At 41.6% G+C, this 22,909-nt stretch overlaps 1 protein-coding gene across 2 annotated transcripts in view; it reads right to left on the bottom strand.

The window, feature by feature from the left end:
- Positions 1 to 267: 267 nt before the first annotated feature.
- Positions 268 to 22,909, bottom strand: part of phf12b (PHD finger protein 12b) — a 45,100-nt gene continuing 22,458 nt past the window's right edge. The window contains exons 11-15 of one of the 2 annotated variants that reach the window (XM_084312348.1): positions 21,759 to 21,953; positions 19,880 to 19,975; positions 19,705 to 19,787; positions 4,267 to 4,405; positions 268 to 1,484 (exon numbers count right to left, since the gene is read on the bottom strand). In XM_084312348.1, the coding sequence (XP_084168474.1) occupies positions 1,012 to 1,484; positions 4,267 to 4,405; positions 19,705 to 19,787; positions 19,880 to 19,975; positions 21,759 to 21,953 (986 nt within the window). In that variant the 3' untranslated portion in view covers positions 268 to 1,011. The remainder of the gene's footprint in view (positions 1,485 to 4,266; positions 4,406 to 19,704; positions 19,788 to 19,879; positions 19,976 to 21,758; positions 21,954 to 22,909) is intronic. The other variant, XM_084312349.1, reaches the window with a different exon arrangement.

Below are 22,909 nucleotides of genomic sequence, written 5' to 3'. Positions count from 1 at the left end.
CAGTTAAAGTTATCCGGCTAACTCAGTTATCCAGGTACAAGAAACAGGGCCCTGGGCTGTCGTTTATGTAAACAAGGAGATCATCTCCCTTTTTCTTGATCTCTTGCCCTGTAAGGAATTATAGTGCTGCCGCAGACCTCACAATTCCCATCATGAATGATGGAAAAAGAATCTCAAAAAGATCACGGAAAATTACAAAGACATGAAAATAACGGAGGACGCAAATAGATTATTAACTTTTGTTCTTAGAAAATCTCTCTGTATTTACATGTTTTTAACAGACAGGCAGGTACAGACAAAGAATGCTTTTATACAGAGCAGCACAAGGTGTTAAAACGAGTGCTAAAACAAATACGCTATTTACAGATGGACTACAGAGGAAAGTACGCACTAAGAACAGTTTTATCACAAAACCTCTTGTTAATCTACCAGGTATCACAAATTCCATAAGGAACTGTACACTTAAAAACCAAAAATGGTATATCTACATGAAATCCAATGTTTCTCCAATCGAGAGGCACTGAATTGTATATATTTACATAATATATACATACAAAAGTGTATAAGCATGTATGTATTCATACATATATAGCTACCTGTGGTGCAAAAGCAGCAAAAGAAATTATATAGTATGACTTCAATACTACAAAATAAAAGTTTGTGCTAAATGGGCTGACTGACAAATAAGGTAATGTTACACCATATATAACTACTATACTGGCAAAAAAATATATATATAAAATAAAAAGTGAGCGTTGGTACATGTTTGCTCAAAAAGTCCCAATGGTCATTAGTGAACAAAAGATTACAGTCAGTCATTCGAAACAGAAGAGATTGTCAATAATACTTCAAGTTCATGCAAAAGGTACAAACCGTTAAAAAAGAAAGAAAAAGAAAAAAACATCATCTTCCCTGTTGACCAACCAGCTGTGCAGCTTTCCCTTCATAGTGACTAGAAAGAAGGTGCAAAAAAAATAAAAAAAATAAGGGGGAGGAGTCTTCCACTGTGGGCTATGGAACCAAGCCGGACCGCAGTACGGGCACTTGTGGGTTGGGCTCCAGAGTCTGTTTGTCCGCCCCCTCCTGGTTGGAAGGGGTGCTGACGGTGGCAGTGATGCGGGGGGGTGGTGTTGTCGTGGTGGTGGTGTTCTTGTTGACGACGGTGACGGTGCCACTGTTGTTGTTGTTGTTGTTGGTGCAGGCGGTGGCCGTGACCTGCTCCTCTTTGGGCTGCTTGCTGGCGAACTCCGTGATGCTGAAGACGAACTGCAGGCAGCCCAGCTTGATGTAGCTGCCGTGGTGGAGCAGCGCCGTGCCCTCCCAGCCCGCGCCGCTGCCCCCGATCAGGCTGGAGCTGCTGGCCTTGCAGTTGCAGGACAGGCCGGTGTCTCCCTGGGGCTGGCAGCTCATCACGCCGCCCGCCGGCATCAGGCCCCCCACCACGGCGGTGGAGACCTCCTCCTTCTCCCTCTTCTTACTGCGGCCTGCGGGCGGAGAGGGAAAACATGGTGACCGGGCTGCCTATATAGACCTCTGTAGGGAACGACTAGAACCTTCCCAGGGCTGCCTCTACAGACCTCTGTAGGGAACGACACTAGACCCTTCCCAGGGCTGCCTCTACAGACCTCTGTAGGGAACGACACTAGACCCTTCCCAGGGCTGCCTATACAGACCTCTGTAGGGAACGACTAGAACCTTCCCAGGGCTGCCTCTACAGACCTCTGTAGGGAACGACACTAGACCCTTCCCAGGGCTGCCTCTACAGACCTCTGTAGGGAACGACACTAGAACCTTCCCAGGGCTGCCTCTACAGACCTCTGTAGGGAACGACTAGACTCTTCCCAGGGCTGCCACTACAGACCTCTGTAGGGAACGACTAGACTCTTCCCAGGGCTGCCACTACAGACCTCTGTAGGGAACGACTAGACTCTTCCCAGGGCTGCCACTACAGACCTCTGTAGGGAACGACTAGACTCTTCCCAGGGCTGCCTCTACAGACCTCTGTAGGGAACGACACTAGAACCTTCCCAGGGCTGCCTCTACAGACCTCTGTAGGGAACGACACTAGAACCTTCCCAGGGCTGCCTCTACAGACCTCTGTAGGGAACGACTAGACTCTTCCCAGGGCTGCCTCTACAGACCTCTGTAAACTTCAGATCTCCCAGGTGACGGCATGTAATTTTATTTGACTTACTCAGGAGCATTTGATACATTTTAATGTCTGTTTTCTGGGCGCTGATATCTTGATTAGAAACGTAAAATTGGTTATTTTCACTCCCAAGTCACATTAGATTCATCACGGCAGCGCCCAGTAGACAAGACAGACTCTCCATTGAATTTTTTAGAAGGTGGACCATTTCAACAACTTGAGTCTGACAAATAAATGGCCTGGTAGATCTAAAGTTCATTCCAGTCTATAAACCAGCAATCTTCTAGAATGACATGCCACACATATACGGCTTCACTGATATTAGGACAGGTGTGAATGTGCTTCCTGCTCATGCACATAAAATACCTATAAAATAGGCTTGCCGCGGTAGTCAGTCTTACCAGTGTTACTCTGTGTGCAGGCATCCACCGAGTACACCAGTGTATTTATTTATTTATTATTATTTTAAAATAAAAACCCATTTAGTAAATATTCGCATTCGCAAGTGCCCATGTTCAAATCAAATACAAAACTCACTTAATTTTTTTTTTGTAAAATACTAATAGAATACTTAGCCAGACAGCATTATAAAGGGAACATGTTTGCCCGCCTGCACGGACAGCAGATCTATTTGATAGGTATCTGTGAAGCAGAGTCGCAGTACAGAGTAGCTTAACACTTTGACTGCCGGGACACGTCTTTTCACGTCTTTGCTGGCCATGCTAAAGTTGCCGGGGGACGCTGTACAGCGTCCTTATATCAATATTTCAAAAATCTGCGATCGGATTCATATTCCCCTCCGCTGGCCTGAGATCCACCAGCAGGACCCACTGAGCTCTCTGGCGGTTCAGGAGCGCCATCTGGTGGCCGATCGGCGCAATCGCCACACAGGATGTTGAATAGAGGTTGTCATGACGACCGTAGTACTTCCGGGCGCTCGCTATGGTTCATGGGACTCTGGCTCGTCACGCTACACGGTGATCGATTGGCAATAACTCGATAAACAACATGATTTGGACGTATATACCATTATACAAGCTGGAGATGGACCGGGTAAAAATATATCCCATAATGATAAAATTTCTACTCGACGATGATCGCCCAACGGCGCGCGGAGACTGGGGTGAGTTTTAGCGTGTAACGTTACCGTCTTAGATACTAACTGCTATTATCAACATTTGACCCACATTAGATGATTGGTATAACGCTGCCCACGGAATTATAAACGCCCCCTCGCCCATCCGGTCAACATCAGATGACGTGTAGTAACTTCTAGAAGTACGTCTAGTTGGAATTTTTTATATCGCGCTGATTGCCATCAAACTGTATCTCATCATCAATATAATGCATTTGGGGCTATATATCACGTTCTGGAGAAAGCTGCAGAAAGAGATGAAAACATACTTATACATTAGACCATACTTTACTATGAATATGTGAATGAAAAAGTTTAACGTTGCTACACAATGAACAATACATATAGGACTTTGAATGGGCCCTAATAATGGCAATGTAGCAATAGAATTTAAAGTTATAGCCCTGCAAAGAAGGGGACTTTCTCCATAGACAAATAGCGCTGGCAATCTATGGTATATCATTAATTTAACCCAAGGCAACCAAAGTGTTAAGTTTCACCTTCACTTTGAGCGTAGATTTAACTTTGTGTGAAGGAGAGAGAGGAGGCTCTAGAGACGACACGACAGGTTACACAACAGCAACAGTATGTTTGTGGGATGCGCTAAATAAGTTCCGTCAATGAAAGGATAGAATGAATGAATGAATGATTTTATTTCGAAAGTTTACAAATAAATAAACAAACAAAATTTTTTCGAACATTTTCACAAATAAACAAACGAAAAGGTAGGTTTGAAGCCGAAGGCAAATGGACAAATGGATACTAGTCATTGAACATTTATTAAAAACAGACGTAGATGGACAGAGTGGATCAATGTAGCGGGATAACGTATACATTTTTTTTTAATCTAAGTGAGCGCTCTACAGAGATTGAGCGTAATTTTGTAAAATGTCCAGTCATGGGTTTATTAGTCATGAGAAAATACACATCACTGCAGCAACCCAACTATAACATTGCGTGTGAGACCGAGCGAGTGACTCACGGATAATGCCTTGCACTTTGGACACCAGGCCGCTGGGCGGAGACGGGGACACCTTCTCGGAGAAGTCGCACGAGTAGAGCACGTTATCCACCGTGGTGCCGTGTTCACTGTAGTTGAGCAGCTCATAGTGCTTGGTATTCTAGAGGGAAGAGAGAAACTCCATTGACACAGTATACGCAGCTACATCAACTAAAACAATAAAAAATACATCACAATATCTTTTCTCCCCACAGGTCGAATTGACCAAAAGGAAAATATACATTTAGTAGGGCACGGAGATTAATTCAATAGATACTTATCGTTTATTTTTTTTGCCATAACAGCAGTTTATTTTGAAGGAGATAACCCTTTAGTCCATTTTCCTCTGCCTAAAACCAAAGATGCGGAAGAAGCTTTTAGATGCTGGTATGTTTTAGATGGGGCGATGTATACCATCATCACTATTACTACTGTCTGATTGAATCCTGCCACTCACTACTACTACTGTTATCATTATTTTTTTATTATTATTATTTTTTAGCATTTTTACAGCTTTTACTGGTCACGCAGGACCGACAGAGGAGAGGGCGAACGGAAGGAGATGTGGGGAAGACATGCGACAAATATCGCTGGGAGCAAACCCGGGACGGCCGCGTAGGTGCACGAGGCACTATGGTATGCGCTACGAGGGCGCCCCAACTGTTATCATTATTACTTGCACTTTGTTCTCTTATTATTACTACCTATCCTACATGTAACCCCCCCCCCATGCTACTATGACACCTGAATCTCCCCAGGGGGATTAATAAAGGAACACTTGACTTGAGAAAAGCAATTTGTTTATATTACTTTAAGGGTATATTCAGAATTTTGGACTGAATGATGTTCAACGTTTCCTCTACAATTGTCCTGGCCAACAACACCAGGGTGATGGTTAGATTTCGGTACCTTTACATTTGTACATTTCCCAAAGATATTAAAATTATGGATGAGTCAGTGTTTCCCCTATATGCATTCAGCGGCGGCGCAGCTAAATCATGAGCGCCGCTGCTCTGAACTAGACTACCCCCTGAATGCAAAAAAAATTATATATATATATTTTTGTATCATTCTTTGGGCTGTGGGGGGCAGCTTAATGTCTGAAGGAGTCGAAGCTTCTTGTCCTCTGCGAAAGCATGCAATTGGTCCACTGATATTTGTCTAGTCAGTGTGTTCATTAGCTCATTCAGAGCCACGCCCATATGACCAAATTAGGGCTAGCGTGCCAGCACTGAAGTCAATGGGAGGACAGGGAAATTTGCGAACGCTTAAACTATATCTTAAATTATGGCTATGGGTCTAATACACCCGTCGCTTATCAATGACTTGCTTGCAGTCAACATGTACGAAACGGATTTTTTTCATCTGTACATTTCCGTTTTATACCGTTTTGAATACGAGTATAGTTTGAGATTTCTAGTAATTCCAGAGAAATCAGCGATAAAAGCCCTTTAGTGGAATACACAAAACACGTTGTAATTTTTCAGCTGATTTATGAATAGTTTTCAAATAAACGCTAGATTAGCGATAGTATGTGTACTTATGCATGCTAGAGAAGCGGGCTGAAAAATCTCTTATTCGTGACTTGCCATTCCAAATATCGATCGCGTTTATTGATCCAACGTTATAGTCCAAAACACATAATCGAAGCTGCTCCCAGCCTCGCCAGTGAATGTGGTAACACGATACTGCTTGCCCGAGAAGGGAAACCCCCGGACCGGAGTTTTTTTTCTGATGCACAGTCCCAGCCAATCTAATCCAATGATGTGCAATACCATCCGGGAGACGATAGGCGGCAGTATTTGCCCTTTGCAAGCTCAGACCCAATGATAACGTCAGGCTGGATGGATGAAAAATGAATGGATATCGCTAATAAAAGAAATAACGCGCAATTAGCGTTAGTCACGATTCTAGACCCCTTTGCTTTTGGAAAGAATAATAAAAAAATAACTATATTAACACTTTGGTTGCCTAAGGTTAAATTAATGATATACCATAGATTGCCAGCGCTATTTGTCTATGGAGAAAGTCCCCTTCTTTGCAGGGCTATAACTTTTTAAATTCTATTGCTACATTGCCATTATTAGGGCCCATTCAAAGTCCTATATGTATTGTTCATTGTGTAGCAACGTTAAACTTTTTCATTCACATATTCATAGTAAAGTATGGTCTAATGTATAAGTATGTTTTCATCTCTTTCTGCAGCTTTCTCCAGAACGTGATATATAGCCCCAAATGCATTATATTGATGATGAAATAGTTTGATGGCAATCAGCGCGATATAAAAAATTCCAACTAGACGTACTTCTAGAAGTTACTACACGTCATCTGATGTTGACCGGATGGGCGAGGGGGCGTTTATAATTCCATGGGCAGCGTTATACCAATCATCTAATGTGGGTCAAATGTTGATAATATCAGTTATTATCGAAGACGGTAACGTTACACGCTGAAACTCACCCCAGTCTCCGCGCGCCGTTGGGCGATCACTCGGCTCGGTAGTACCCCCCATAGATAGATATAAAGACGGTACCCCCCCCGTCAGTGTAGCTGGGCCGCTGTGACGTCATCTTCAACACGACACACGGAGGATTTCGACGCTAGCCATCAAGCTACTGTATGAATCCAGTGACTTATTAGCTCATTTACGCTAGCCGCAATGCTAACGGTTAGAACGCGAGGCTACTAGCAGTTCATCCACCTCTGCGCCTTATTCCATTGCCGTTTCTGAATAAAACATGTAGGGCTAACGTTTAAACTCGCGAAGCTCTCTCCACTTCTCTCACGCTGTCGTATCCCCGTTCCCCGTTTCCTCCAAACAAAGCTGTAGCACCGCCTCTCTGGTGTGTGTGCGCGCGTGCGTGTATGGGCGTGTACATGACGTAAGTTGGGGCGAGTGTGTCTGCATTTTTTTTCTTTGAGGGAGAGACGAGAGAGTAAAGGCAAGCGCTGCGCCAAAGTAAGTCATCTCAACAGCGGCGGCTTATAAACTGATGTGAGGGATTGTGAGGAACATCATGATGTCCACGATAGGCTTGGGCGGTATGACGGTATTACGGTATACCGGGGTATTTAGAAATACCGACGGTATTGAAAATCAATACCGTGAAAATCACAGTTGGTTGTAAGTTTCTATTTCCACTGAAACTGAGTTTATACAGGGACGGCATTGGGTTTCGGTTTCCATTAGTGAAACGGAGTTAACTTTCGAGTTGGTTGAAGTGCGTGCACACACACACACAGCACGACCAGCAGAGGGCAGGGGAGGCGGTCCGTATTTCCCCGCACAGAGCTGAGCAAGATGCCTGTATGCATTTCCTCTATCTCTGAGCAGCTGCTAAAGCTTAAGCAATAATAATAATATGTTACCATTGAACGATGAAGCGTCGAAGTTAACCACTGTCACTCGAGCCCACGATGAGCTCCCTGACCACAGATGGCTAACGTTTTGTCAAACAAGAGCTAAACTTGCACACACTGTCGCATTTGGACAATTAAAGGACTGGAGTCTGTTCGGATTTAAGCAAAACCCTCACGCCACGAGTCGACTCGCCAGTGACTTCATCCAGCACAACGAGACTACGAGAGACGGAGGCACTTCTTTGGGAATGTAATATAAAACGGGGTGAGTGAGTGTTGACATTTTTTAATCCTAATGCAACTGGCTCACGTTGATACAATGGTGCCGGGCTGCCGGCCGGGCTAACTAGCTACCGTTAGCTCACGCCGATACCTGGATGGTGCCGGCAGGCGGCAGTGGCTACCTTCTGTGATTTGTTTACCTCGAGGTTGAAGAAAGTGCACTTTCAGGTTGAAAGAACGGCCCTAATCTCAACGTGTTTCAATATAAGCAAGCGTTATGTATGGTGATAATAACGAGTATATTATTAGCTGCGCCCCCCCCCCCCCCCCCCACCGCTGATGAAAATTAAAGTCATACCGTCATATACCGTATACCGGGGTATTAGGTCATCAAGGTATGACGGTGTGAAAAATTATACCGCCCAGGCCTAGTCCACGATACGTTTAAAAAGTGTATTGTTTATGAACTGTACCCGATATTTATTTAATATAGTCAGTCATATCACCCACCCCTAATTTGAATTGCCACAAATCTCACCCCACTTATTGTCTAGTGATTGATTCCGTATTTACAGGTGCAGAGTGACCTGAGGCTGCAGGGAGACCATCTGGCCGCTTGTACGTGTCTCAGCATCAATGGGCCCCCTACCAGTGAATTCCCCTACCAAAGAGCCCTGGAGCTTTTCTTTCAAAAGCCCAGGAAAAAGAAATGCTCTAAGGCAGAATGTAGCCTATGCCACTGAGACTTCTTAGGTGTAACGCGCTGTTGTAGTGTTATGATTTGTGTATGTTAGACAGTTAGTATGTTCTATGTATCTATGTCTATATTTTCTATTTATATGATCTATTAAATCATCTATATCTATGTTCAATACAAATAGTGTACATTTCTTTGTTGTTTTAGTGTTGAGGCATGTCATTAATCTTGACATTTACCCTGATTACAACTACACTGCAAATTTGTTTTAATCTTATCAAGTGAAAATATCTTGTATTTGGTACAATAAGTCCAATATTGAGTAGAATTATCTTATCCCACTGGCAGATTTAGCTTATTTCAATGATTTGTCAATTTAATCTTGTTTTAAGAAAACACAACCAGGGACAACAGTAGGGATGCACCGAATGGGAAATTCTTGGCCAAAACCGATACCGAAAATAGGAAACAGTTGGCCAAAAACGAATGCCGAAAGGCCGAAAATGATTAATATATATTAGAGCTGGGCCGTTAACGTGCTGCGTTAACGCAAGACTAGTATCGCGCGATAATATAATTGACGCCGTTAATCTTTTTCTCAACGTTGGGTCTGTATTGTCCTTAAATACTTGCCATAGTTCACAGCTGTGGTGCCCGGAAGTGATTGGACGTATGTACCGGAGCTGTAGTTAGAATAATGTGTTAAACTAAAGTAACTTTAGTGTTCCGGTAATCATTGTTATACAGGTGAGGTTAAGAAGTCCTCAGGATATAACACAATTCGGCGATGAGGACGTCTGAATCTGCGCAATGCAAGAAAGAAGAAGTCCGTTGAGAGCTTTGTTTACATTATTAACGTTAGCTTAGCGAGTTAGCATGTTACAATAGCTCACGTTGATCGGGCGGCACTTGGAAACATCTACAAGAGGGAGAAATCCACTTTACACACTAAAGGAAGGATCGACTGGACTATCGTGAGTGTTTACAACAGAAATGGCTTGGGTTATTGGAAATATTGGACCGTTTCATGACAATGTGGAGCAATATGAAATGAAAATGGGAGACCCTGATGTAAACAAGACAAACGTCTTTCTCTGGTCTGCATCCCCTTAACAATTGTGTGTATTGAGCCGTACTCCGACTGTAGTAGCTGTTCAGTGTTCTCTTGGAAGTGGACCTGAGACTGTAGTAGCTGTTCAGTGTTCTCTTGGATGTGGACCTGAGACTGTAGTAGCTGTTCAGTGTTCTCTTGGATGTGGACCTGAGACTAGCTGTTCAGTGTTCTCTTGGAGGTGGACCTGAGACTGTAGTAGCTGTTCAGTGTTCTCTTGGATGTGGACCTGAGACTGTAGTAGCTGTTCAGTGTTCTCTTGGAGGTGGACCTGAGACTGTAGTAGCTGTTCAGTGTTCTCTTGGATGTGGACCTGCGACTGTAGTAGCTGTTCAGTGTTCTCTTGGATGTGGACCTGAGACTGTAGTAGCTGTTCAGTGTTCTCTTGGATGTGGACCTGAGACTGTAGTAGCTGTTCCGTGTTCTCTTGGATGTGGACCTGAGACTGTAGTAGCTGTTCAGTGTTCTCTTGGATGTGGACCTGAGACTGTAGTAGCTGCTCAGTGTTCTCTTGGATGTGGACCTGAGACTGTAGTAGCTGTTCAGTGTCCTCTTGGATGTGGACCTGAGACTGTAGTAGCTGTTCAGTGTTCTCTTGGAGGTGGACCTGAGACTGTAGTAGCTGTTCAGTGTTCTCTTGGATGTGGACCTGCGACTGTAGTAGCTGTTCAGTGTTCTCTTCATTCATGGAACTGTTACACTGAGCTTGCACTGAATTTGTTGAGAAACCTGCTTCTGCAGCAGTCTGTGTGTGAGCAACCAGTCAGCAGCATTGTGAATTCAGAGATCCAATCCAATCCAATCCAACTTTATTTATAAAGCGCTTTAACAGCCACAGGGGCACAAATTGCTGTACAGGGGGAGCATATTAAAAACTATTAGCAGCACTAAAAATAGAAAAAAAAAATAGAGATAGAGATTCAGAGATAGAGATTCACTAAAAGACACATTGAGAGACAGGTTTGTGTGTGGATTAAGAAATGAAGGTGCACAGAAGAAACTACTGACGGAGAGTGATTCGACACTGGAGAGAGCTGTCAATATCAGTGTAACAATGTTAATGGCATCAAAGGAAGGGCACAGAAAATTACGATAAATCTGGTTTTAAAAGAAACACTGGAAATTACAAAAAGAAGAGACATGTTCATGCTGTTGAACAAGGAGATAGAACAGCTAGTGACTCCTCAGATGAAGAGGAGAGGATAAATCTCCTCTGGTCATTATTTGGGTAGAACACATATTTTGAATGCCTTCGGCATATATATATTTTTTTTAGCCATTTTAATCTAGATGAATCTAGATCAATTCCAGGTAGATTAATCTAGATTAAAAAAAATTATCTATGCCCAGCTCTAATATATATATATATAATGTTTTTTTTTTTTTTATAATTTTTTTCCCTCAGCTACCTGATTATGGCAAGACATGATTATGGCTAAACTTAACTTAAATAATATTAATAATCACTATTATGGGCCCATAAACCATTTATTCAGCACTTTTGAATGCATACATTAATTCCAGACTGACCGCTGAAAGATTGTACAATTTAAACATTTTCTCTTTGCATACAACTGTGCATTTTATTGATCCTTTATTTATCCAGGAATGTCCCATTGAGATACAAGATCTCTTCTTCCAGGGAGTCCTGACTTAAAGTCAAGTGCATTTTCTTTTCTCTGTAGGATAACTACAACAAAGTGCATTCAGAACAAAGCCAAGGTGCTTTAAAACTGCATAACGATCTGCATAACGACACGTTCTTTGCCTGAAGGACTGTTGTATTTACTACATCTCCCGTGACTCTTAGCGGGGGATGACGTAGCTTACGAGAGACGGGTCAAAGAGGACTGGAAGCATTGTTAGCTAGCTTAACGCTAACGTTAGTTAAAACGGTTTTAACCGCGACGGGCATATAGTAATGGCGAGGATATAAAGCATGTTAAAGACGCATTTATTGGATGCGTTGCTCGCGGAGTTTACATAGAAACAGCGTGACTCCCAAGAGGAGTTAGTTATCACAGGCTGCAGAATGCTGCCAAGCTGCTCACGTAGCCACGTTTTGATTACGTCATCACAACAACACTTTAGGTTACGAACGTTACGTAACCCTGTTCTTTGACATTCAGTGATATATTTTCGGTGCTAAAACCCTTTTGGCCGAAAGCCGAAAATGCATTTTTAACCATTTTCGGCCGATAATTTTCGGCGGCCGAATATTCGGTGCATCCCTAGACAACAGCACTGAGGCGTGTTGGAACAGACCAGAGCCTCAGCCAACACAGGAAGCTTGGCCTCGGAAACTGCTTATTGGAAGGTCGATACGTCATGACCGAATTGGCAATAGCTCTGAACGCCATCGATCCACAACCCCATCGTCACAACACTATTATGAATTAATGTATTTTCCTCAAAAATATGCATTTTGATGGTAATGACCATCTTTTGAAATAATGACTAAATGTTTTTGGCAATGACATTTGATACAAACTACTGTATATACAAAACTGGATGAAAACCTTTTTTAAACCTTAAACATAAAAAAAGATTAAATATTTTATTAATGGCTTCGAAAGTAATAAAGAAAATAAAGCCTTTGGCCAGGGACTACAGATGAAATCTAGCCTTCTGGCTAATTCTGGCGTATTTACATTTTTAATGTTGATTAATATGCATTGTCCCTTTTGCAAATAAACTTAAAAGCCTCATTTATAGATATATTTTTACGTATGTGTAGATACTACATCTACATCTGTACATATCCTTTACCGACTCTTAATAGTTACGCTGCTGGCCAGTATGACGTACTACCATACTGTCTTCATACCTGTATCACTGTACATATGAATATCACAATTCTGTACATACATCTGATACACCATTACTCAGTAGTACTAGTTTATATGTATTTATACCTATAGTTTAAACACCTGTACATTGTATATTACTATTGTACTGTTACATTTGAACTCCGGTTGGATGACAAACTTCTTTTTGTTGTACTGTATTTGTGCTGTATAATTACAATACATTTGAATATACCGGTAATACAATTTAATTATAATGAGTTTCATAGGCCTTGTGCCCGTCTAAATTGCCCTACAATGGCCTATGAAACTCATAACCCTTGAGTTTGCAAGCATTTTCTGAGCATCAACATATGAAAACACTATGTTCATTCAATCAATCACCGTGCAGATTGATTGATTGAAAATTTTATTAACAGATTGCAGAATGGGTACAATACAGTACGGCTCAATACACAATTGTTAAGGGGATGCAGACCAGAGAAAGACTTTCATCTTGTTTACATCAGGGTCCCCCATTTTCATTTCATAATGAATTTTAAGTAAGGGTGCAACTTGCTCCGTGCAATCCATTCTTTGTGGATCTAGCCCTAGGGATGCACCGAATATTCGGCCACCGAAAATTATCGGCCGAAAGGGTTTTAGCACCAAAAAAATATCACAGAATGTCAAAGAACAGGGACGTTCGTAACCTACCTAACGTGTTGTTGTGATGACGTAATCAAAACACGGCGTTCTGCAGCCTGTGATAACTCCTCTTGGGACTCGGGAGTCGTGCAGTTTCTATGTAAACTCCGCGAGCAAAGCGTCCAATAAATGCGTCTTTAACATGCTTTATATCCTCGCCATTACTATATGCCCGTCGCGGTTAAAAACCTTTTTAACTAACATTAGCGTTAAGCTAGCTAACAACGCTGCAGTTCCTCTTTCACTCGTCTCTCTTAACTCTTTCAGTGCCACGCCTGGTTTTCCATTTTACCGCTTGAATGCCACCATCCGCGCCAATGTTAACGTTAATATCGCCTAATCTATGTTTTAAATTATGGCTATGTGTCTAATCTGCCCATCGCATTATCAAAGACTATTTTCCAGACAGTGCTGTGAAGGCAGATTGTTTTTTTATCGCGTCGTTGCCGTTTCAGAGCAGTTAGAAAAGCCCCCGTTTTGATATAAAAAACAGCTCATTCTGGAGCATTCTATGAAAATCGTCTTTTAGTGGAATATTCCACAACGTTGATATTCGTCGGCCTTTTTATGAATCGTTTTCAAATAAACGCTAGATGATCAATATTATACGTGCACGCACGCACATTACGGCCGCGCGCGGATAATCGCCTCGTTGATTTCCTCTCGGAGTTTTACATTGAAACCGAAAGAAGACATTTCACAAAACAGCTTATAACTTCATCAAACTTACTCTGATTATCCTACCACTGATAACATAGAGTCCTTACCTGACATCAGATGGTATCCAACTGGTATATTCCAATTCCTGATCACCATTCGAAAAAATCGATACGTGTATGGATCCAACGCGACACAGTGGATCTCCATGATCCGCGGGGATCTGAGGCTCCAGAATGAACTCTAGTAACCCCGGCTGGATCAGTGAACTGGAAAATGTGGAGTACCGGATTTTTTTCCCCATTCATTTTCATTGAGTCCATTCCAAAATCACTTATGTCATCTGGGAGACGACAGGGGGCGCTTTTTTCCACAGTGATCACCGGCGCAGCTCGGCAATACTCGGGTAGGCTCGGGTGATGCAATAATTTTTCAGATCGCAAAAAAAAAAGAAAAAAGAAAAAAAAAAAAAAAAAACTCGAAATCTCGTGAGTGGCTAGCAACCACCTATAAAAAAACACGAGAAATCTCGTGAGTGGCACTGAAAGAGTTAAGCTATGTCATCCCCCGCTAAGAGTCACAGGAGATGTAGTAAATACAATAGTCCTTCCGTGTAGGGTAGAACGCCGTGAATTATGACAGTAGTTCAAGTTTCTTTATTAGTTGTCATACAAAAATACAGAGTAATTTTATATAAAATGCTTACTGTAGCCACTACAGTAACATCATTAAGTCTGCTATAAGCTATTCTCCCTCTTGTGTGTGCAGATCTTTATGCAGTTTTAAAGCACCGTGGCTTTGTTCTGAATGCACTTTGTTGTAGTTATCCTACAGAGAAAAGAAAATGCACTTGACTTTAATGCACATTTTGTTGTATGCAAAGAGAAAATGTTTAAATTGTACAATCTTCCAGCAGTCTGGAATTAATGTATGCATTCAAAAGTGCTGAATAAATGTTTTATGGACCCATAATAGTGATTATTAATATTATTTAAGTTAAGTTTTGCCATAATCATGTATTTTGTCATAATCAGGTAGCTGAAAAATTTAAATAATACATTATATATATATTTCTATTAATCATTTTCGGCCTTTTGGCATTCGGCCAACTGTTTCCTATTTTCGGTATCGGTTTCGGCCTAGAATTTCCGATTCGGTGCATCCCTAGAAAACACATCTGATTATTATACGGTGAGCTTCCTCTTTGGACATGCAGCACAGTGCAGTTATTTTCTCAACACTAAAGTGATCAGTGAAACGATGGCCTGTACTAGCCAACATCATGCCAGAGACAATGTTTAAATACTGGGTTCGGAAAAAGAGAACCCATCCTTCCAATTGACCCAACTCAAACCCCGCCCTCTTTTCTTGATCGTCCATTCGCAACTGACATGTTTGTATGTTTGCTTTTGAGTATAATGCAAGTACAGTGGCTACTTTTATTATAGATAACATTCAGCCACTAGATGTCGCACTAGAGCATCAGCATGTCATTGTCAGGTGCATTCCATGTGGGGAAGGGAGTAAGGTTGCACAGGAGGGTTCCCACGCTTGCCTTGAAAACATTTTCCATGCTACCTCCTGATTTTCCAGGTACCATATTAAGTGATGATCTATAGGCCCCTGAAGCTTTCCGCCCCCATCCGCACCCCCCTCCCCTCACACACACAACCGCCTAGGACAACTGACTACTTACTTGATTTAAAAGATGCGACAGTCAAGTCTACGTTGTAAATGCTTAGAGATTATGTCTTATTGATAATATCAATGCATGAAATAATGCAACAAGCTGTAGATCAGTGGTCCCCAAACTACGGCCTGCGGGCCTGATCCGGTCCGCCTCCACATTTGGCCCGGCCCCCTAGAGCTTTAAAAAAATAAATAAAAATAAAGATTTTTTTTGTTTAAGATGGCAGCATCCCCATTGTCAGTGCTGAATGTTTGTCAGTGTTTGATATATTTTTTTTGGTTTTTAGTACTTTTAAACATCCATTTTTAGTAAGTAGTAGTTTTCATTTGATCCTATACATTTTTCATTCACCGATTTGTGGACTTTTTTTTTAGTGTCCTGAAAGGCGCCTTATAAATAAAATGCATTATTATTATTATTATTATTATTATTATTATTATTATTATTATTATTATTATTATTATTATTATTATTATTATTATTATTATTATTATTATTATTATCATCATCCAGGAGGGAAAGACACTTTGGATAGTAGGGACTGCATCTCTGCCTGTCCTGGCCGCGTGAATACTTTACCCAAGGCAGTTGTCCTTCCGCGTTCGGTTTGCGCGCACTGATTGGCCTCTCAGCGCCCAATCGCGTCTACTCTACCGCCGTGCATCAGCTTTCAGTTCCACAGCCCAAGTCCTCGCCCATTTCCTCGTATTGTTTTCATCTCCGCCGTGCATCATATACTAAAACTAACTATCACTCAACTCACTATCACTCAACTCGCTACCGCTGTGCATCATATACTAAAACTAACTATCACTCAACTCACTATCACTCAACTCGCTACCGCTGTGCATCATATACTAAAACTAACTATCACTCAACTCACTATCATTCAACTCGCTACCGCCATGCATCATATACTAAAACTAACTATCACTAAACTCTATCACTCAACTCGCTACCGCCGTGCATCATATACTAAAACTAACTATCACTCAACTCTATCACTCAACTCGCTACCGCCGTGCATCATATACTAAAACTAACTATCGCCTAACTCGCTACCGCCGAAGAGTCTCACAATAAACTAGACTAAATAATATAGCCTATAGAACGTTAATATAGAGATGAAAACAATACGTTATTTATATTGATGTGATGCCGATTGATATGAATAGCGCGCTACGTTAATATAGAGAGATGAAAACAATACGTTATTTATATTGATGTGATGCCGATTGATATGAATAGCGCGTTACGTTAATATAGAGAGATGAAAACAATACGTTATTTATATTGATGTGATGTCGATTGATATGAATAGCGCGTTACGTTAATATAGAGCGATGAAAACAATACGAGGAAATGGGCGAGGACTTGGGCTGTGGAACTGAAAGCTGATGCACGGCGGTAGCGAGTTGAGTGATAGTAGTATATTGAGCGAGTAGTAGGGCTAACACGATTGGGCGCTGAGAGGCCAATCAGGGCGCGCAAACCGAACGCGGAAGGACAACTGCCTTGGGTAAAGTATTCACGCGTCCTGGCCAGGAAACACTTTGCAACTGTGATCTCCTCTGGCAGTAGGTGGATATTGTAATGTGTGGTGAGGGGTTGCAGCAATTCCACTGAGAGAAACTGGTCTGAGGCTGGATAACATGCATGCCTGTATGCCTCTCATAAGTTGTTCTCCAACTCATGAGAACCTGCTCTCAAGCTCTTGCAGCATTCTGTCGAGGACTGGATAGAACAGTCTCTGTCTCAGCTGATCTCCTGAGCTGAGGTCTGAGCTTGTGCTACAAGATGACTCAACTACATACTCGCCCATCCTTTGCTGCTTCCTCCTTTGGCTGGTAGTATGTTCCTCAATCCCAAGGCCATTACATATGGCCTTTGTCCTGTCATACATGTCCACTGCCATCTCTGAGGTGTGATAACCTTTGAGTGTGTCCTGCACTGTGCTTTTAAATAGTACAGAGCTAGAGCTAGGTGGTCTGTAGGTACTGTATATTTATTTCATAAATAGTGTTATTTATTTCATTAATAGTGTTATTATTTATTTCCTGACTCTTTTTTTCCCCTGTGAAGATCCCGGAAAGGGTTATTAATATTTGGTTATGTGTGGCTTTCTGGAAAAGAATAAATGTTTACGTTTAGGCACCCCTGCGATAGTCAAATTATTTCTGTTACAAACTGACCCCGGCCCCCACCAGAGAAGGGAAAAGTTATGTGGCCCTCACAGGAAACAGTTTGGAGACCCCTGCTGTAGATGAACAACAATTTATTGAACTGGAACTTTGAGACACATGAGCACTGAGATTGATATATGTTCTGTCTTCCACTCCTCTTCTATCTCATCCTGTCCTCTTCTCTCCACACCTCCCCTCTCGTGTCTGCTCCTGTCTTCTCTTCCTACTCTTCTCAACTCCTCTCCACTCTTCTCCCTTTTCCTCCATCATCCTCTCTTAGCCTCCTCTTCTTCTCCTCTTTCATCTTCGCCCCTCTTCTCTTCCTCCTCCCTCTTTCCTTCTGTGCCTTCCTGGCTCCTCCCCCTCTCCACTCCTCTTCCTCCTCTCTACAGTCTGAAGATCTGAATGGTCATGATCAATGATTTTTCAAAAATGTCTCACCCCAAATGTTCCTATTATTAGTATAATTTATTTAACGAAAAAAATGATAAATCACAAAATAGTTAAAAGTAGAACAAGACTAGACTGGTCATGTCAACTAGTATAGAAGTAATGTCACAGCCTAATGTGAAAATGTATTGGTAGTTAGCTAGCAATGCAAGCCAGCCAACACTAGCTAGTTAGTTAGCAAGCTGAATGTTGGCTAGCAAGATTGTACTGCATGTGCTTGCTAACCATCATTAATGAATCCAAATTCAAAACAAACTCTCCTAAATGTGGTGAACAACACGGTTTTAGGAAAAGTCAATGAGTGAAATAGTACATATGGGGATCAAACATAGTTCTAGTATTTTAAAAGCAAGGTAAAAATTACCTCAACAATTCTAGTGTAAGCTGCTAGCTAGCAAGATTGCACTGCTTACTAACTAACGTTGATACACCCAGGTTTACCACACAGTTAAAACACAGCTACTTGCATAAGAAGTTTCACTGTAGATGTCAAGGCTCCTGTGTTGGCTGGGAAATGCATGTATTTGACCGTTCTATTGAGATTGTGAGTAACGGTTCTCGGTTATTATTCCGGAAGTACACTTTTAAAGTCCATATCACCAGGTTGCCTGCATCAATTCAACATCCAATATACCAGATATGATGCCAAGAGCATGCTCTACAACATGGGATCATCCATTTACATCTACACTAAAAGCTGTTCACATGTAAAGGGTTTTTATAAACTCATCTTAATTATGTGCTCAATAGTTTCATTTGATTACTATTTTACACATCATCCAATAACATTTTCCAGGACAACTGTTTCAATTTCCATGTACCGGTAAGTGTTCACTTTTGCTCAGTTTCCATGACTTTTCCATACCTGGAAAATGAACAAATAAATTCCATGTTTTCCAGGTACCTTAGTGCTGTCAATTTAGTGCTGTTAATAGAGAAAAATTAACTAATTAATCTCAATTTTCTGTAATTAATCTAGATGAATCTAGATTAAAAATCGCATTTTTCTACTTAAGGCCGAAGCTTGTAACAGATATTTACTTGAGTAAAATCATGGAATTAATGTAAAATCGACACAAAGAAAGTATATTTAGATTCAAAGACTATTTTAGTTTCTCTCCTGTGAAATACAAATGTTCAACAAAACCATCAACATTGACTCAGCTAGACCTTTCTTATATCCGCAGCGCTAAAATTTAAGATTTTTCACTCCATAGATTAATCTAGATTAATTTATTTTAATGCTTTAAATAATTTAAATTAATCTCCAAAGTTAAAGCATTTACTTTGACAGCTCTAGTTAAATTATATTCTTCTATTAATTAGATCATGATTTTTTCAGTCGGAGCCTGTCTATTTGTTTTGTCTAATTGCAGTGTTTCTTTCTTTATTTTTTTATGTGTTTTGTCAATACATTGTGATGAGTGTGAATGTATATTGTTGTGTCGTCACCATGTAAGTTACTGGACCCCAGGAAGAAAAGCTGCTGCTGTGCAAAAGCTAATGGGGATCTTAATAAAGCAAACGACGGCGTGTGGAGAAAGAAAACTACCCACCTCATCGTAGAAGATACAGGCATGTTTCCCCGATACGTAATTGCAATGACCGTAGTTTGTAAGGCACACATCCATGTCAGCACCTGAGGGGAACAGGGGTCAGGAGAAACCGATTAGGACCCAGTTCTACAAATGACGACGTACTGCGACACAAGGTGGTGCTGGCGGCTCTTACCGGATCCTATATACAACGTCCTGTAGCACATGTTGACGGCTTCCCCCTTCCCCGTGAGAGGGTAGAAGACGGCTCTGGCCTGTACCTTCTTCTGGCCTGTTAAGAACACATTCACATGATTACGGTAATTATTCTGGGTAAAGCCTTTTCAACTCTCTCAAGTCCTCGTAGAATAGTGCACATCCTTGCTTCTCTTTCAAACCCCGCAGTTTAGTGGTAATAAGAAATTGCTCTATTTCTCCGAAGTTTCTCAAGTGTGGTTTTAGACAACAGACATGGCATAAAGCAGGGGTGGCCAACCAGTCAGAGACTAAGAGCCACAACAATTACTGTGGTACCACAAAGAGCCACACCATATATACCAGCGTTTCTCAGTATTTCACCATATATACTCAGCGTTTCAGTCACGGCACCCTTCATGTGTTTATAGGTCCAACCCTCTCCAACCCTCTGGCCTCTGATGTTGCTAATGTATTTTTTATTTGGGCCTCACAGGGTTAACCTCTTAAGCCTGAGCGGTCCGGAACTGGACTGCAAATGACATCAGGCCATAAATCCATCTCTACAGAATGTATGAATTAATGTTGCGTTTTCTTTTCAAATGTAGCCAAGAGTAAAGACCATAACCCTGTCAAAACAGCAGTCAAAGTGTATATTTTCAGCATTACATTTGTTTACCAATGATTGTAACTGTTATTAGTGAAATATATGATTATAGAAATCTCAGGGCATTGAGTCGGAAACCGGCGCATATTGACGGGAGGAAGTGGCGCAGCAAAATGTGAGTGTAGTCTTTTGAAGGAAGAGACCCAGGGCTTTTGATGGACTTTCGAATTTCAAAAAACTACCCTAACCAGCTCACGCCAGCCCCGGTCAATCATCTGACTTGTGGATTAACTTTTTTATTTCTCTTATTTTTCGGGATTATCTCCCACAAACCTGAACGTTATTGCCATAATACAGAACACAGTTAGTTTCTCTACCTTTCTGTGAACGTCTAGCAAAAAACGACGTTGCAATCTGATGACGAATTTGAGAAATTTACATTATAAAAATGTAACTGTACTTGTGAATCACGCCTAGTGATACTAAAGCCAGATTGAATTCTGCCATTGGAAAGGGGAGATTTGGCCCGATCCATAGATGCGACTTGGCCATAATAAGGTAATTTATAGGCCTGATATTCTATAATCATATTTCAAATAGCATGTGTCCGGATGGCAGAATTCAGTACTGTATTTACAAAACCTTCTGTTTAATCATCTTCCCTTTATTCATTTGCTTAGATTTTGCAGGTCTGGTCAATTTTAGCATGGTGTTATTCACAGTCAAAGATAAAAAATATATATATACCGGTAATTTAATTGATATTCTCCTTTGGTTCATAACAATTTACTCAAGCCTAGTAACATACACAATATTTCTGACATGTCCCTAGAATCAGATACCAAGAACATGCAAATGAACCATTAAAAGAAAAAGTCTGTAAATGTTTATTCTATGTCTTATGGAATGAATAACATAAATATATATATATATATAATTTTATTTTTATTTTTTAATGGAGGGAAGAGCCACACATTGGCGGGCAAAGAGGTTGGCCACCCCTGGCATAAAGCCTTGCGTTTCTTAAAAAAAACACAAACATTAAGGGAAATGCAGACCACTAGCCTAGCTGTCAACCAAAGACAAATAAATGAACGGAAGTGGTCCACTTCCGTTCATTTATGCTAAGCTAGCTCGCAGATCGTTTTCTACTGAATGCACGGAGAGGAAATTGGTATCCATCTTCTTGTCTGACTCTGGAGAAGGCGGTAAGCGCCTAACACTTGAAACATGAACAAGGGACACACACACACTGACGTAAAAAGTGACTAACCATCGGGGTCGGGCGACATGGGTTTAGGGGTGGTGACGGCAGCAGCAGGAGGAGGGGGAGGAGGAGGAAGAGCAGGAAGAGGAGTGGCAGCTCTGTTCTGAGGGGCGGGGGGAACTTTGGGAGCGAACAGCTGTTGGATCCTCTGCCAGGCCAGGAGCTTGATCAACTCCCCGTCCAACTTGTCCAGCTCAATGTCTGCAAAAACACATCAGCAGGGTTGAGTCATGATGCCACTCAGGACGGCCTGTTTCTGCAATTGGATGTTGAGTTAATTATCAGGGGGGAAGGATTAAAGGTGATGCAAGTGTTTAAGTGTTGAGTAGCTCTACATTCTGACAGCCATGACTGATAAAGAGTGTTTGGTCAATAACATGGGTCTCCCAGTCGCTCCTGCTCTGCACGCAGTAAATCAAATCCAAGCCATATTTGCTTACTGCACTGGCAGATTATAACTTTTTTTTGTATTTCTTATTTTTGTCAGACCATTTATTTTCCAGTGTGGAGTCCTCTTTCCAGTTTCCACTCTGCATTTTCTGTTTCCTGCAGAGTGGACAGACTAGGAGACCCATGTTAGTGACCAGACACTCTATATCAGTGATGGCTGTTTACTGCAGAGTGGAGGGACTGGGAGACCCATGTTACTGACCAGACACTCTATATCAGTGATGACTGTTTACTGCAGAGCGGAGGGACTGGGAGACCCATGTTACTGACCAGACACTCTATATCTCTTTCAGCTGCTCGACTCCCAGACTCTGGAACTCCCTTCCCCCACATATCCGACAGTCTGACTCACTATCATCATTCAAATCACAACTGAACCTATCTGTTCAAACTCGCATATTCATTATAAACTGTCACTGTCCTATACCCCCTGCTGTTTGTTTGTTTGTTATTTTAACTTCACTGTTTTTATACTTCCCGTTTGTTTTATTTTTAACCTTGACTTTTAACTGCCTTGCTGTGTTTTTTAAATTTATTTTATGATCTGTAAGGTGACCTTTGGTGTCGTGGAAGGCACCACCAAATACAATGTATTATTATTATATCAGTGATGGCTGTTTACTGCAGAGTGGAGGGACTGGGAGACCCATGTTACCGACTAGACACTATATCAGTGATGGCTGTCGGAATGTAGACACAACATGTAG

This window comes from Notolepis coatsorum (genome assembly GCF_963971535.1).
Source record: "Notolepis coatsorum genome assembly, chromosome: 1".
In the NCBI taxonomy this organism is placed as follows: Eukaryota; Metazoa; Chordata; class Actinopteri; order Aulopiformes; family Paralepididae; genus Notolepis; species Notolepis coatsorum.
Note: the sequence above shows the minus strand (reverse complement) of the source record. Positions and strands in the feature narration are given on the sequence as shown.